General features: G+C 41.9%; 1 protein-coding gene across 4 annotated transcripts in view; it reads left to right on the forward strand.

Moving 5' to 3' along the window:
• Nucleotides 1-16,090, forward strand: part of CCDC92 (coiled-coil domain containing 92) — a 45,961-nt gene that overhangs the window by 22,623 nt on the left and 7,248 nt on the right. For all 4 annotated transcript variants that reach the window (XM_083150935.1, XM_083150962.1, XM_083150954.1 and 1 more), the window contains exons 2-3: nucleotides 12,483-12,650; nucleotides 14,518-14,559. In XM_083150935.1, the coding sequence (XP_083007061.1) occupies nucleotides 12,521-12,650; nucleotides 14,518-14,559 (172 nt within the window). In that variant the 5' untranslated portion in view covers nucleotides 12,483-12,520. The remainder of the gene's footprint in view (nucleotides 1-12,482; nucleotides 12,651-14,517; nucleotides 14,560-16,090) is intronic.

A 16,090-nucleotide genomic window follows, 5' to 3' on the forward strand; every position in this document is an offset into this window, starting at 1 on the left:
TAGAGGAGAGTCCCCCAAAACCAAACTAGCAATTGGGATACAGCATACATTCATCCAAGAAGGAGTAATTTAATTAATGTTATTTACTATGTACAGTATGTGTGTGTTAACATATTATTTTTCAGTACTGTGTTTACAGCAGACCCATCTTCAATGTAGTTTAAAAATGTATGTGGCCTTCACACATAACTCACAAGTTTTTATTATGTACAAATACAACAAACATTTGTGTATGTTATATATTAATTTTTTTTTTATCCCTTCACTACAGACACTGAACAGCAGCAGGAGGAGGTGGCAGCCCTTATTCGGGAGATCTTCCTGACCCTTTTTTATTTGCAAATTCTTTTTGGCCTACTGGAGGCCCGCATTTAATTTATTTTGATCCCCCCCCCCCCCCCTTATTATGTTTGTTATAAATAAAAGTTAATATTGTGTTATAAATTGCCTGTGTTTTTAATAATAAATATGTTAGAGGGCTTGTAAGGGTAGGTACATACAGATGTGTAATGTAAGTTATATTAGTAATTTGAGGTGAGGGGTAATGATTGATGTGTGAATGTGTGTGTTTTTGAGTAAAATAACACATAGTGAAAATGCATGAATGTTTAATGTTGTTAGATTAAAACATCACACATAACATCAGGGTAGGTATACATGTTACACATTTTGGACAAAGTAATTATGGACATAATTTAGTACATATACAGAAACACCAACATAACTTGATTTAAAAGTAACAGCAATATGGGGACACATAGATAGTGATTAAAATGCAACATTAGAACATAACAAATATACATGTAATGAGGGTTAAAATGTTGTTTTATTAGGGTCATTATTAAGGTAGACAATTGAGTTAATAGAAAACAATAATTGAATAACAAATAGAATAATTAATTAATTGTCAGAATTCTAGTTGAAAGGCAAGATTTGCAGGTCCATATATGTGAAGGGTATGCCAGCGTACACGGACGTACGCTCACTCTCACGAGCGGTGACATAAGCTGAGTTTTCCATTGAAAACAATAGCGACCCGTCCGTGCAAGCTGGCGTACGCTCAGATTTCCGCAAGAAGTCGGCGGGAAGACGGACGAGAGACGTCCGTAAACGGTGGCGTACGCTCAGTTGTACGCCAGTTGTCGGAGTGTAAGGGCTGGCCCGTCCGTGTACGTTGGCGTACGCTCAATTGTACGCCACTCCCCTTTGACGTTGTTTCTGGCCGTACGTATGCGGCTGAGTTGTGGGTGGACTTAACCCCAACGGCCGCGTACGGATAGCGTACGTTGTTTTGGAACGTACGCACGTTTGGCCGCTACGATCAGAATAAGCTCCATAGTGCCCTGGTTTAGTCAGCAGGACATGTTCTATATACAGTGATGGTGTGCGCTCTGTGTCTCTGTAATAGAAGCTAAAAGGGTACTGACATAACCTGATCACTCAGCTCCCATGCGGCAGGATGAAGTCATTGGAAGTGAATTGTGTATGACCACCACACGGCTTTCTTTTTATTTTAAGGACCTGTAAACCTAAAATACAAGTTACCTCATGGGGTGTGGATTATTAGATAGACTATGTCTAGAGAGACAGCCAAAAGGTCGACACATGAAAAAAGTAGATATTAACAAAATGTCGACATGTAGTAGGTCGGTATGGTGAAAAGGTCGACACAAGCAAAATGTTGACATGTGAAAAGATTGACATGAGATTTTCCCATTTTTTTTGGTGACATTTGTCAACATGGACCCTCAATTAGTGTGACGGGTACTCTCGCATGGCTCGCTTTCAGCATCATTTGTAGTCCAAGAGGATGGTAAAATATGAAAATATTCCCAAATAATGGGGAAAAAATTGTGAGCAACTCATGTCAACCTTTTGTCAATGTCGGCCCAGTGCATGTCGACCTTTATCTGTGTTGACTTATTGCAGGTTGACCTTTTGAGTGACTGTCTAGACACTGTAGCTCTATCAACCAAAAGCAGCCTCATGTAAATCACAATCACACATACAGCATATCCCATACAGTGATGGAAGATGAGCAGATGAGAGGGAGGGGTGGGGAAGTGGGGAGTTTGCAGACACAGGCCTATAAGGATACAAACCATCTATGACATTTCCCGGTGTGTCATGGGTGCCAGCTCACTCCCAGCTGTAACACATTCCGAAAGCAGAGCACCAAATAAGTGTATTATTTTTTAAACAGTGTATATTGGTCATTACCAAAGGTATAATATATGATCGCTTATCTGTGAGTCTTGCTCCACAATGGTTATTCACAAAATGTCATTCAGAGGAATCTCTTCGGCAGTCTGTATGTAGATAAAGAGACTTAAGGTCCATACACACTGGGCGGTTATGCCCAGCGTGTATAGACAGCAATGACCGCTGTCATCGCTGGGGGGGAAGATGCTCAGTGCATACACGCTGAGCCGCTGTCAGCGGGGGGCGGACACATTGCATAGCGCAGCGCTTTCCCGGCGATGATCAGTGTGAATCACCGCTCACCGTTCATTGCCAGGCTGTACACACTGGGCGGCTTTGAGCTGAAAGCCGCTCAAACTTGGTGTTTTGAGCGACTTTCAGCTCAAAATCGCCCAGTGCGTATGGGCCTTAACACAGGGGTATATTTACTAAAGTGTAGGTTTTAAAAGTGGAGATGTTGCCAATAGCAAACTATTAGATACTTTCTATCATCTTCTAGAAGGTGCTAAATAGATGTTAAGTAGAATGATTGGTTGCCATGGGCAACATCTCCACTTATAACACCTGCACTTTAATAAATGTACCCCATAGTGTATACTGATTGTGTTTAGTAATATAAGATATCCAGCAATGTAATAATAATAATAATTTGCGTACCGGAATCATAAATAAACATATTGGGCCAAATAAAACTGATTGGGTCGAGAAATCAGGGGAAAGTGGCCAAATTGCATGTGTTTGACATAAATCCGATAAGCGGTCCCTTGCACATCGGGTCGGACAGCCTCCCAGCAGAATGCATGTGGTATATCGCACACAAAAGGGCCTCATGCAGTCAAGGGGGGTTGGCTGCGACTGCTTCCCTTGGGGAAGTCGAGCAAAAACCATTAATGAACTGTAGGCTGCTATATCCCCCCCCCCCAACAAAAAAAAAGAAGTCAATATCGTATTCAGAACCAATTGTAAATAAACTATATTCCATGTAATTTTTTATTATGTACTAACGTTTTGATAAGCACGTGCATTGCCTTGTTAACCTTTAAAACCTGGGAGTTTTACTTTCCTTTGGCCTGTACTTATACGTTTATATCCAGGTCTGTAATTAAACTAGTGTACATAAATCATTATGTATCTCTTTGAGCAGTGGTGGTAAAAACACTTTGCTTTTAAATGCTCCAATATAGCAAATTAGAAAGATCCTTCTTCACATAGCTTTGTTTGTTTTCCAGTAGCTTGCTTGGCATGAACCAGTAGCCTACTGCCAATTTGTGCTGTAATAGCTATCTATGGGTTTGATCACTGTGATGGGAATCTCTAATAGACATGAAACCGCCAGCCCCTCAGACTCAATGCATCACATTCCCTTTTACTGGTCAGGGGTTAAGTGGGCCCTGTCGAGTAGGCATTCATTAATGACTTCACAGCTACTTATACATAGATTACATTGTAATCCTGTAATGGGAAATACACACCTGAGCAAGGCTGATTCAAGCAAAGCTTCAATGCACTTTCAATGGAGTTCTAGCAATATTATTTTAACTTCATTCTTTTTGATATGGTAAGAAGTTACAGATGAGCTCAGCATAGTGAGGTCAGGATGTATTGGGATATATGCATTTCATACTGTAAGTAAAGGAAAGTTACTTACAACATTTCATTTCATGTTGCAGGACAATGTCCTGCTTATCCATTTATAGAGTTAACAGTTTATGTTTTAAGTACAAGGAAAATATGACAAATGTAAAAAAAAGTTGTTATTACAGCTTGTATTCAATAAAAAATATGCATTTCCCATACACCTGCTCCCTGATCCAATCAGGGGAAATTACACAAAAATAGGTTCAATCTACATTTTGCCAAAATGTGTCTTAAGCCTCGTACACACAGGGCGACAGATGTGATGTGCTGAGTGATGTGCTTAGGTCGCTCAGCTGACGTCGCTGGCACACATGCGATGTACCCGCGATGTGTGCTGAGTGATCTGTGTGGACTGGCGATCTCACTAGTCTATGCACGTGACCGCACAATATCGTCGCTCAAGCAATCTCTGCTTAATTTCTGAGCGATCTAATCAGATCACTTAGAAATAGGGCAAATTCGCTCCGTGTGTATTCCCCATTAGTTGCAACGCAATGTGATTAGACAATTGCCAATCTGATATTATTACATGTTAAAGAAATACAGTTTGCCTGGTAATGACATGTGAGATAACGGAAACTGCCTCCAGCTCCAGATGCAGTACAATTGCCTGTCGGCATGTGTTAATTAATTAAAATAAGTTCTCTTTCCTATTCATGTTACGGTTTTGTTACCCTTCTATAATTTATTGGCATACTGTAAAAATGATCACATATTTTACATTCTAAGGGGTCAATTTGCAGGTGCAAGTCATCGCAGCAGGGGCCACACTTTATGGATGCCCGAACTCACACAAAAGTTAAGGTACTCTTTACCTAGAACGGCGCCCGTCGCGGGCATTGCGGGTACATTTATGTGCGTCCGCGACGCGACCGACGCGATGCCCGCGATTTCCCATTGAAACCCATGTTAAACATGGAAATCGTGTCGGTCGCGTCGCGGACGCAGATAAATGTACCCGCGATGCCCGCGACGCGATGCTCCCGATTTCCCATAGGAATCAATGTTAAAAGGCGCGATGGACCCGATTTTACTGTTAAATGGCTCAATCCACCCGATTTGGCCATAGGAATCAATGTTAAATGGGCCACAGAGCCCATTAACCCTTAAATGCCCCCCCAAATTTTTAACGCCACCCCACGATCCACGTCAACCCGAAGCGTGGCGAGCGCAGCGAGCCCGCGAGGGGCGTCGGTACGCGTCCTCCGACCTTTTCATGCCCTACTATCCACTAGGGCGTGGTGTGAGAATATAATAGTGTGGCGAGCGCAGCGAGCCACCGAGCCCGAAGCGTGGCGAGCGCACGCGGATACCTTCACAGTTATGCGCGTCCCCTCGCGGGCTTCACAGGTGTCCGTGGCGACGCGGACACCTGTGAAGCCCGCGAGGGGACGCGTCTACCTGTGAAGGTATCCGCGTCCCCTCGCGGGGCTCGCTGCGCTCGCCACGCTTCGGGCTCGCTGCGCTCGCCACACTAATATATTCTCACACCACGCCCTAGTGGATAGTAGGGCATGAAAAGGTCGGAGGACGCGTACCGCCGCCCCTCGCGGGCTCGCTGCGCTCGCCACGCTTCGGGTTGGCGTGGATCGTGGGGTGGCGTTAAAAATTTGGGGGGCCATTTAAGGGTTAATTTGGCCCCAAATCGGGTCCATTGAGGCATTTAATAGTAAAATCGCGGTCAATCTGCCGTTTTAACATTGTTCCCTATGAGGAAATCGCGGTCATCGCGGCCATCCCGATTTACCCGCGATGACCGCGATTTTTACCCCGACGCCCGCGATTTCAATCGCGGGCGCCGTTCTAGGTAAAGAGTACCAAAGTGAACGCTACCCCATACAGGTCTGAGTAATTTTGTGTGAATTCAGGGTGATTTCAGCCAGCAAAGGGTGCGAGTTCGGGTGCAAATGCCAGCATGAAATGCCACAGCAATGGCACATTGCACTCTTCACAAACAAAGGGATTAATCCCTAAATAGATTGGCCCATTTTCTTTCTTGGGGGGTGGGGGGGGGGGGGGGTTAGAGAGTAATACCGGTACTTGTTTCCTAGCACGGCCACAATCGCGGCCATCGGGGGTAATTTTTAGTGGCACGCGACGCCATGCTTCTGGCTCGCTGCGCTCGCCACACTATTCTATTCTCAACTCCACGCCGACGTGGATAGTGGGGGTATGAAAAGGTCGGAGGACGCGTACCGCCGCCCCTCGCGGGCTCGCTGCGCTCGCCACGCTTCGGGTTCACGTTGATCGCGGGGTGGCGTATAGTACTTTTGGGGGGACATGTCAATGTTCAGGGGAGTTTTTTGGGGTTTCTGGCCCATTTACCATTCTTCCCTATGATGATTTGGGTAAATTGACCCATTTAACATTGTTTCCTATGGGAATGCCCGCGATGGCCCCGATTTTACCCCCGATGACCGCGATCATGATCGTTGTGGCCGTGCTAGGAAACAAGTACCGTAATAACAATTATAAATACTTGACAAACATCACATGTCAAGTCATGCAATGGAGGCAAATCAATTCAACAATATTAGGAATATCAACATGAATAATGTTTTAAGCAAGAGGAGGGGGGGGGGGTAAGAAGAAGGGACACACAAAAGGAGAAAAGGAGAGGTAAGTGATCAAATCAGTAATAGGAGGGTGCCCTAACAATAAAACCATAACAAAATAGGTCATAATGGTCCATTTTAGTATGTGACATATTTATATAGTAAATATTTATTGTGGTTCCCTTGTATTCTAGTCACCAATATATATTAAATACTAATAATGCCCCAAAACACATTTGTTATTTTTTAATTACTTTTTATTCTATCCGCCTGCACTATATATGTTACATATTTATTTACCCATATAGATCTATGCTACAGTAATGTTGCCAACCAACACCTACAGTATTGCCTCAATATTTGTATTGTATTGGTTGTAGTACTGTATATAGTTACCTACACTCTTCTTGTCTTGGTCTAATGCAAGACTTGTACACTATATTGAAAAACATTTACCCACTGATTGCAGTTTGATGTTTTATTTTACTGGTATGATGGTAAATCTTGTTTGTTATTTGTGTGTGTGTGTGTGTGTGTGTGTGTGTGTGTGTGTGTGGTTATTTCCTGACTATGTGCTTAGTTTGTATGGGCCTAGCTGTGGCCAACATTAGTATGAAACAATCCAATTTACAGAGAGCTACTTTCAAAACCTAACTTGACTGGTCACAAATTAATTGATGTGTTAATAGAGTTAAGTTTCAGCTTGATGATTAACCAGCTTTTACAAAGCTAAATTATAATGATCCTATATTGGCCTCTTAATCTTGGCCATATTTATAGTATTACCTGCAGATTTACATTTCCAACGAATGTTATTTAATCAAAACAGAAATTATATTTGTAAAACAGCTGAAATATATTTGTTTTAGAATTGTTTTAACATTAAAATTAAAGCTAAAAACTTGAACCAGATGAAATATTATTCCTGTCTTTCTACCTGAACGGGATTTTGAATGTTGCTGCCTGGGTCATTGCGCTCTGGAATCTGGGAGTGGGGCATATGCTCGCTGGACTGGAAGTGTGGCAACCGCCATTTGTAAGTAATTATTTTTAATATTAGAAATACGGGACCCTGTATTACAGGAAGTGGGGCATCACTAAATGCTACCACTTCCTGGCACCGAAAAACGGATCTCCTAATTGGATAGAAGCCATTTAAATAGAGACATTATCCATGGAACAGACATACAAATACCTTAAATCTCCTTGAGAAAGACCCAAGCAGGGTTGAAACACATTTGAGTGTATCATCCTGACCCACTTAGAAGGGACCAATACCGACACCATCCAGCTGCTATTCGATGCCAGTAACCGGGACTGCCATCTTATACCATGCACTTTTGAGAACTTTGTTACTCTTAGTTCTCCACCTTTTCGGGCAATCCTCCCTACATTTGGATTCTGGTACTTTTATATACTTTTGTTGTTCATACCATGTTTTTATACTTTTCAATATCATTAAATTGAGTTACACTAGATTATGCCTATTTTGTCACCATTCCGGGATGATCTGGAGCAACATAAGTGCTTTCTAAAATACTAGAAAGCAAGAACTCCGAAAAAGAGGAAAGCCTAGTGGTTTTCCTCAGTATACGATTTCTGGATACCCGGATCTCTGCAAGTTCATAGAACATAACTGATACTAACAGATTCTTTATTTTTTTTGGTTAATGTGTTACACTGCATCGGGTTTCACATAGAGAATGGTTGATGCCTTCCATGCAAGACCATGATGGGAATCACATTGAGCTAAAGATCATTATAGTAAATAACATTGGGGGGTTTCAGACCTGACCTCAGCCCTGCAATTCTGCAAGATGGACGATTATGAATTGACTGTGCATGCGCGCGGAACGAATTGATGGCCATTCAGCAAAAAAATAGTGTACTTTTGGATTGGTGTTTTGTTTTGCTTTTACTAATATCTGAGGTTTTCCCCCTTTTTCCCAAGTTCTTACTTACTAACGGCTCACTGACTAATGTAAGTGGTTAATTGGTGTTTAGTGTCACGTGACGCTATGAATCTCAGATCAGAATGAAGAGGAACAAGTTTTGTAATCTGATAAATTCTGTTAATGCTGTTCTAGAAAGCCTTGATAAAGACTCTTCTGTCCGTAGATTGTCCATCATGAAATTCACACAATAGTTCTTCAGTAATAAACTGGACACTAGGGGTGTCACTGCAGCTGTCCCTAAGACTATCCATGTTTTAACATATTTTATTCACAGCAGGGGAATTTGGTTATTATTTTGAATGGGCCACTCTGATAAGATACACAGATTTGGTGGTCTGGACATTGTAGTTTTACTTAACAGTACTTTTCTTATGTGATTATGTATTATAGGCCTTATTCATGGTTGTACGCACATGCTTAGGCAGTTACGATTTTCCAGCCTACAGACTTGCTAATCATCGTAAGTGCGGCTGCTGCCCTGTAAAGAATGCAGACTGAATGCAGACTGAATGCCCCCGCCCCCACAGCCATTGCAATGTCCTCATTACTGCATACACATAAACAGCATAGATGCAGTAATGAGGAACTCTAACTAACCAAATGAGTCTGTTCACAAAGACTTACTGCAGCAGTAGCAACACTGGTGCCATGTTTTTCTGAGGTTGTGAATGCCTTACACATCCTAAAAACATCCGTGACATGCCTGCATTTTTAAGCCATTCCTCATTTCCTGTTCTGTCAATCTTTTGTTTAAATTCTTACTGTGAGCGGCATCACAAAAAATGCTATGACAGCACATCTGCAACCTACCAGTAATCACTTAATTGCGTGAAAATCGACATTGCTTAGAAACATGAATAAGGCCCTATGTCACAAGAAATTCAGTATAGTAGTACTATTTCACACCCATTTTATACCCCTCTCACACCTGCGATCCGGCAGTTACCAGGGTTGACCCTTTTACACCGAAGAAATACCTGTGTTATTCAGCAAATTACCGGGTTGAAAAGTTTTAACCCGGTAGTTTGCTGCTCGGTGTGAAAGTGGTATTACTTAATGATGGACCACTGAGTTTGTTGGTGGTTGCCACCATAAGATTTATAGTATGGGCATCCTTAGCAACTGCAATCAATAGGTAGTTAATTATTTCAGTCTAATGCACCCATTAGAGATGTATGACAACAATCAGTATTTTTTTTTTATTCTGCCACGGCTGTCCCGGACACTGCAGACTGCCTGCCCCGCCGTCACACTGCACCCACACCCCCGGGAAGGCCGGATGCCACGCTGCCCGCCCAGCCCCTACTGATCGGGCCCAACACATCGTTCGTACTAAAAAACACCCACGATGTGCCGCTGATGAGTTCCGATCCAACAGATTGAATCTGCAGCAGGTTCAATCTGTATGGTCCGACCCGACGCACACGGGGCCGCGCATCTAGTCGGATGGGATGTCAAACACATCCGATTTTGGCCAATTTCTCAGCCCGATCCATCGGTATTGGGTGAAATTGGCCCAAATTGGATAAGTGTATGGGCACCTTTAATGTGGCCATACACTGCTGCGATGTCTCGCAGCAGTGTACGGCCAGCCGATACCCCGCAAGGTGCCCGGGACTTTCCCTGGCGACAGAGACACATGCGATCCATCACAATTTGTTGTGATGGATTGCATGCGACCCTGCTCTTCTCCCTGCCCGCCACCGGGAGGTCACAGGTCGGGTGATCTGACCGGTCAGGATGTCCAACTGACCCGATTTGACAGCCCAGTTCGTCAGAATCAGCCCAAATCGGCCCAGTGTATGGGGGCCTTTAATGTATAACTTTGCGAGGCAAGTATTTATAAGGTACAATAAGTAGCATTGCAGGAGTCACTCCAACAACAGGTTAAACCAGCTGTAGAAGATTTCATGACAACACAAGGTATTTGTTAGGTAACATTTTTGTAAACTGTCACCATTCCCATGACAAAGTGCCCAGTAGGCAGGAAACATGTTAGGACACCATACTGTCCCTCCATGTTGTGACAAGATCACCTTTATGAATGACTATCAATAACCTTTTGTCAGGACTGTTTGTGCTTTGTACCTATAAAGAGGATGTGAATGATGCAGACTAATTGAAAACATTTGTATTGATAAGTCTATACATTAGAAATACTTACAATCCAATAGTAGATTCTCAAGGGTTTATTTACTAAGATGTGAGTTTTATTGAAGATGGGATGTTGCCCATAGCAACCAATCAGAATCTACTCTTTATTTATTTAGCACCTTTTAGAAGATAACAGCTAGAATCTGATTGGTTGCTATGGGCAACATCCCATCTTCAACAGAACTCCTATCAGTAAATTTACTCCTTAGGGTGGTATTCAATTGTTTAGTCAAGCCCCATTTCCTCTCTAAATTAATGGGAGATCATGGGGAAACATTCAATTGAATTTATTTTGCGCATATCACACTCATTATGGTCGGGATTAGGTGCACATAGCGGCTAAACATGACAAAACTAATGGGAGCAATGTGAAATTTCAGTGCTCAAACTGGTGATTTTTCAAGCATTTAGCTTCACCACCCCTGGGGAAGTGAGCTGTACTGGTGTTAGAGTGCCCGCTCACAGAAACATTTGCATATTGCTGGGAGGGGCATGTAAAGGTGCGGGGACATACTTAAACAACTGAATACCGCCCATAGTCGTTAGATTTGATTGTTTATATGTGTGACCCATGTTACAACAGAATGGACATAGGAACTGAGGGAACATATTTATTTAACCTGCTCTTTTAATCATTTTGTAGTATGATTGTTACACTATACACTTATAAGACCATAGACTTATGATTGACACAATAAACTGATTGTGAATCAAATTGTACTTAAAATCAATTAGTCGAATGATACTCGCATTACATTTCTGTCCTCAGACAAAGGGCTCTGATACAAATGACTGAAACCTGTACAATCCACGTGAATCAATCAATGTAGGCCTGTTTATGTTCCTGATTAACTGTGAAGATGTGTAAAATGATGTTTAGAGAAGGGAGGGCCCTTCCCCTGACTGCAGGCCGGCACACACCTACAAATCACATGCGATACATGCAATGTGTCACTGATGCATCCGATCTGACAGATCATATGATCTGTATGCTCTGGTTCGATGCGCATTCCCGTGTCAGACACAGCCGATTTGGCCTATTTTCATCCAATATATCGGCCTGTACCAATCGGATGAAAACAGGTCAAATTGGACCTATGTATCCTTCACAGTCAGACACAGGCTACTTACACAGGGAAATATCACACTGCAGCGTCCACCTCTGAATCAGGCCCATAGTGGTGTGTGTGCAGTGATGTTGGTATGGCAGCTTAGTAGAGTATGTACAAAAGTTACTATGTCAACATTGTGACTATATCAACATTTTGAATGTCAACATGATATCCCACACGCATTTAGTAGTGCATACAGGAGTGTTAGTTACTGTAATCCACTACAATTGGGGGGAAATATGCCACTGTTATTATGCATCACACTCGCACTATCTGCATTAGCAGTGCCCTTTGTGTGTCTGAGTACCAGGACAGTTGTGACAAAATTAAGACTTTAACATATTCCTTTTTTTTTTTTTTTTTCATTCAAGGACAACTTTCCTCAGTAAAGCAGGGTAGACATTAAGTGATATATTAAATGATATAGCTCATTTTGCCCCTTCTGATTAATGCCATTTGTAATATCGTCCTGTGTAAATGCTCAATATCATTAACGACGTACGCTCCTGTGGGTTGTTAACAATGTCCCTCATCATCCGCGCATGCAGCTCAATTTTGGCTATATCGTCAACAACTGTATGGAGCGGGGACAGGATGACATCACTGAATAATATTGTTAGCATTATCGTTCAGTGTGTATAATCTATATCGTTTGCCTGAAAGTTCAAGCTAAATTGTTAACAATATCGTTCATAGGTGATATCATCTAGTCTAGTGTGTACCCAGCGTAAGACCTGCTGGGCCTCAGTGTGCTGTAGGGATATGATCTTGCCTTTATGGTGTCTATACAGTGTCAAACACTGTCAAATATATCATATATGTTTATAACATTTATGTTAAAATTTGGTCATGAATTTCTCTGGCAGGCTGACTCCTTGCTCTCTCCTGAAGAGTGAAAACCATCATGGCCACTTCCAACCTGGAAAATCAGCTACAAAGTGCCCAGAAGAACCTGCTATTTCTACAGCAGGAACATGCCAACACACTGAAAGGCTTGCACGCTGAGATCCGCCGATTGCAGCAGCATTGCACAGGTAATAATGACTAACAGGCATACTTTGCACTAGGTAGATATCTCAGCACCGACCAAGTAGTGCAGCACATATATACATACATGTTATCATGCATATAATTGTGAAGGAACGTTGATCCCCGGATATCGCCAGCACTGTTTTTATTGTGCGCAGTGTTAAGCTTCCCCCAACCCTTCCTCCATAAACTCATTGGCTGGGGGAAGCTTAACACTGCAATAGCTTATGCTGCTTCTTGGGCAGCTCTGGTGATCCCTGGGGGGATCGATCCAGCACATATAACATGCATGTATATATGTGCTGTGTGATATCCCCCCTGCACTACTTGGTCGGTGTTGCAATCGCTTCTGAGGTATAGATGTATTCACATACATCTAGCCTCCTTGTGAATTGAACGACCCATTCTAGTCGCACCATTCCGTTGGGTGACTCAGTAGTGCCAAGCATCTTTTTTTGTGTTATTTTTTTTTCATTTAATCTGCGCCTTATTTACATTTCTATGCATATAAGATGCACAAGTACAAGACCTTGCCAATTAAAATGATATGTGGCGTGCCTATATTCTGTATGTTGCATTTTGTATGCAGATACAGCCACAGTCACACATAGAATATAGGCATGCTGCATATCATTTTAATCAGCATGGCCTGCTTTAAGATGCATGTTTGGCAAAGAAAAAAAAAGTACCACACAAGGCCCGCAGGTCATTAGTTGCACCATACTAATCAGTTACGATCATTGCAAAATAAACATTATGAATCATTGTTTCTGAGAACTAAGCTGCATCCTAATGTCCAGAAATTGTAGCTGACTAATATACAGCACACACACTTATTGTGGAACTTCCATTGCACATGACCTTTATCACAAACTGATGTCCACAAAAAGAAAGTTGCGAACAATACAGCTTGCATGTATGATCTGACTGCAGAATCATATGTTCTGTACCATGAAGCCTAATATCGGTGCTGTCTTCTGAGTATAATATACTGTATGAATGTGAACACCTGACTAGGACAAATCAAGGATATAGGATGCATTATTGTTCTCCTGTGTTGCTTCTCGATCAGTATGTGCAGCCCAGCTGGCTGTCCTTCAGGTCACTAGAAAGGATGGAACATACTGCTAGAACACCTGTCCTCATTACACACAAATAACAGTTTGGATCATTGTAACTCATTCATTACCAGCAGCTGGCTAACCCAATAGTTTCTTCAGATAATGTACAAATCTTTTTTATTTTTAGGTTACAAATTGTAAGGAGTGATTGTAGTTCTATTTCAGATGGGAGGTTCCTATGGGCATCCGATTAGATTCTACTTCTTATTTATTTAGCAGACAGAATTAAGTGTATCTAGATTACCTACTAAAACCCCATTTAAGGGGAAATTTACTAAGATAGGGAGTTCTATTTCAAAGGGAATGTTGCTGTGGGCAACCAATCGGCTACTATCTATTATCTTCTAGAAGGTGCTAAATAAATAAGTAGATTCTGATTGGTTACCCATAGCAGCATCCCATCTTAAATAGAACTCCCGTGTTGGTAAACAAACCCCTCATTCCACACACCGGGTTACCCCCTAAGTGTGTGGTCTCCACCCTTTGAATCAGAAACGTAAAACCGCAAACTTAATCATAGAGTATATATGGTAACAGCTGCATGGCAATATAAATTCTCTGTATGGATACAAAACAAAAAAAAATATTTTTTCATAGAGTGGGTGATTAGGAGACCAGCCAATGTCAGGCTTCTTTCAGAAAATAGAATGATAAAATATCTTCTAAATGACGATTTGCCAAATGTGCCCAAAGGGCAAAGCGATACTGGTTATAATCAGATGTTTAATACTTTGTGTTTTTTTTCTCATAGATCTGACATATGAACTGACTCTTAAAAGTTCTGATGAGACAGGTAAGAACAGCTGAGTAAGCTAATGCTGTATTATACAGGTATATTTGTGTGCCTATTTCTGCAATATTCTAACAATGGCTGCCATGGTTTCAGTTAGGATAACAGCCATTATATGATTCTAACACTGCATAGAACAAGGAACCATTTCGTTTCTGTCCAGTATGTTCCCTGTGAGCATGAACCTGATCTACAAGTAGTGATCTAAGAGAGGCTGAACACAAAGGGAGACCATGGAGAATGTGCCAGCACAGAATCCACACACTGGCCCTTATTCAGATCTGATCGCAGTACAAATTTGTTCAGAAAATGGGCAAAACCATGTGCACTGCAGGTGGGGCAGAGAGAGATAATTTGGGTGGGGTGTGTTGAAACTGAAGTCTTAATTGCAGTGTAAGAATAATGCAGCCAGTATTTAAAATGCACAGAAACAAAATAACTCATACATGTTACATCTGCCCCACCTGAAGTGCACATGGTTTTGCCCATTTTCCAAACAAAATTGTACTGCGATCAGATCTGAATAAGGGCCACTGTTTTCTTTTATAATTACTTATCTTTCCGACCTCCACTAACATTACTTCAAGCCTTGGATTCTAGTGCCCTCTATGTGAATAACAGTTAATTTAGCTATATGCTTAAAGTTAATGACTGTTTTGTATTAGACAGTATAATGCACCTAATTCAGCTTATCCCCTTAAATTGCGGTCACATTTATGGACCGTTTGTGGGCCAGGCCACAGTGGCTGCTTGATACCACACAAACCTGCTGTGACCCAAAACATGGCGGCATGCACAGCTTGGCTGCACCTCAATGGGGCTACCCTTAACATGCGACAGTTCACTATATATATATATATATATATATATATATATATATGTTATTGCAAAACTTTGCAGTCGCATCACAGGGAGGGACCTGGCATGTGGGGAACTTTGCTCTTTGTGCTGGGCATCCCCCAAACATGCATCAGCTTATGCCCTATTGTTATGTTCATGTTACTTTCTAAACTCTACAATATTCACTGAATCTTTACGCAATAAATATTACTAGAAAAATTGTGTCCCATTGTTTGGATTCCATTGTTTGGGAGACTTTTCCCACTGCCGATGCCTGCAGTCCAGGGATGCCCCAGTCAGGAAACTACATGAAGGAAATGACCAAAACTTTTCCACAGAACAATTGACTCAATCTGCACATTTTGCCAGGAGAAGTGAATTCTGAAAAATGTGATTGTAGATATGGTGCAGAATGGTGAATCAAAAATGACAATCACAGAACGACACATCTCTATGATATAGTCTGTTTTGCTGCAATATTCAGTTTGCTGAAACTTTTCTTACAACGTTGCTCATCTATATTTAAATATAAGCTCCTGTCAGTTGTTAAAAAAAAGCTGATCATAATGGAAACCCAGTAGTGGAACTACAAAATATGCTCCCCCCCTGCCGGAAAATTTAGGCAACCCCCCCAGTAAAGTTTACTCTCACTTATACATCCACTTGCCGGTTCTACGGGACCTGCAAATCTACT

Source organism: Crinia signifera, chromosome 1 (assembly GCF_055691185.1).
Source record: "Crinia signifera chromosome 1, ASM5569118v1, whole genome shotgun sequence".
In the NCBI taxonomy this organism is placed as follows: Eukaryota; Metazoa; Chordata; class Amphibia; order Anura; family Myobatrachidae; genus Crinia; species Crinia signifera.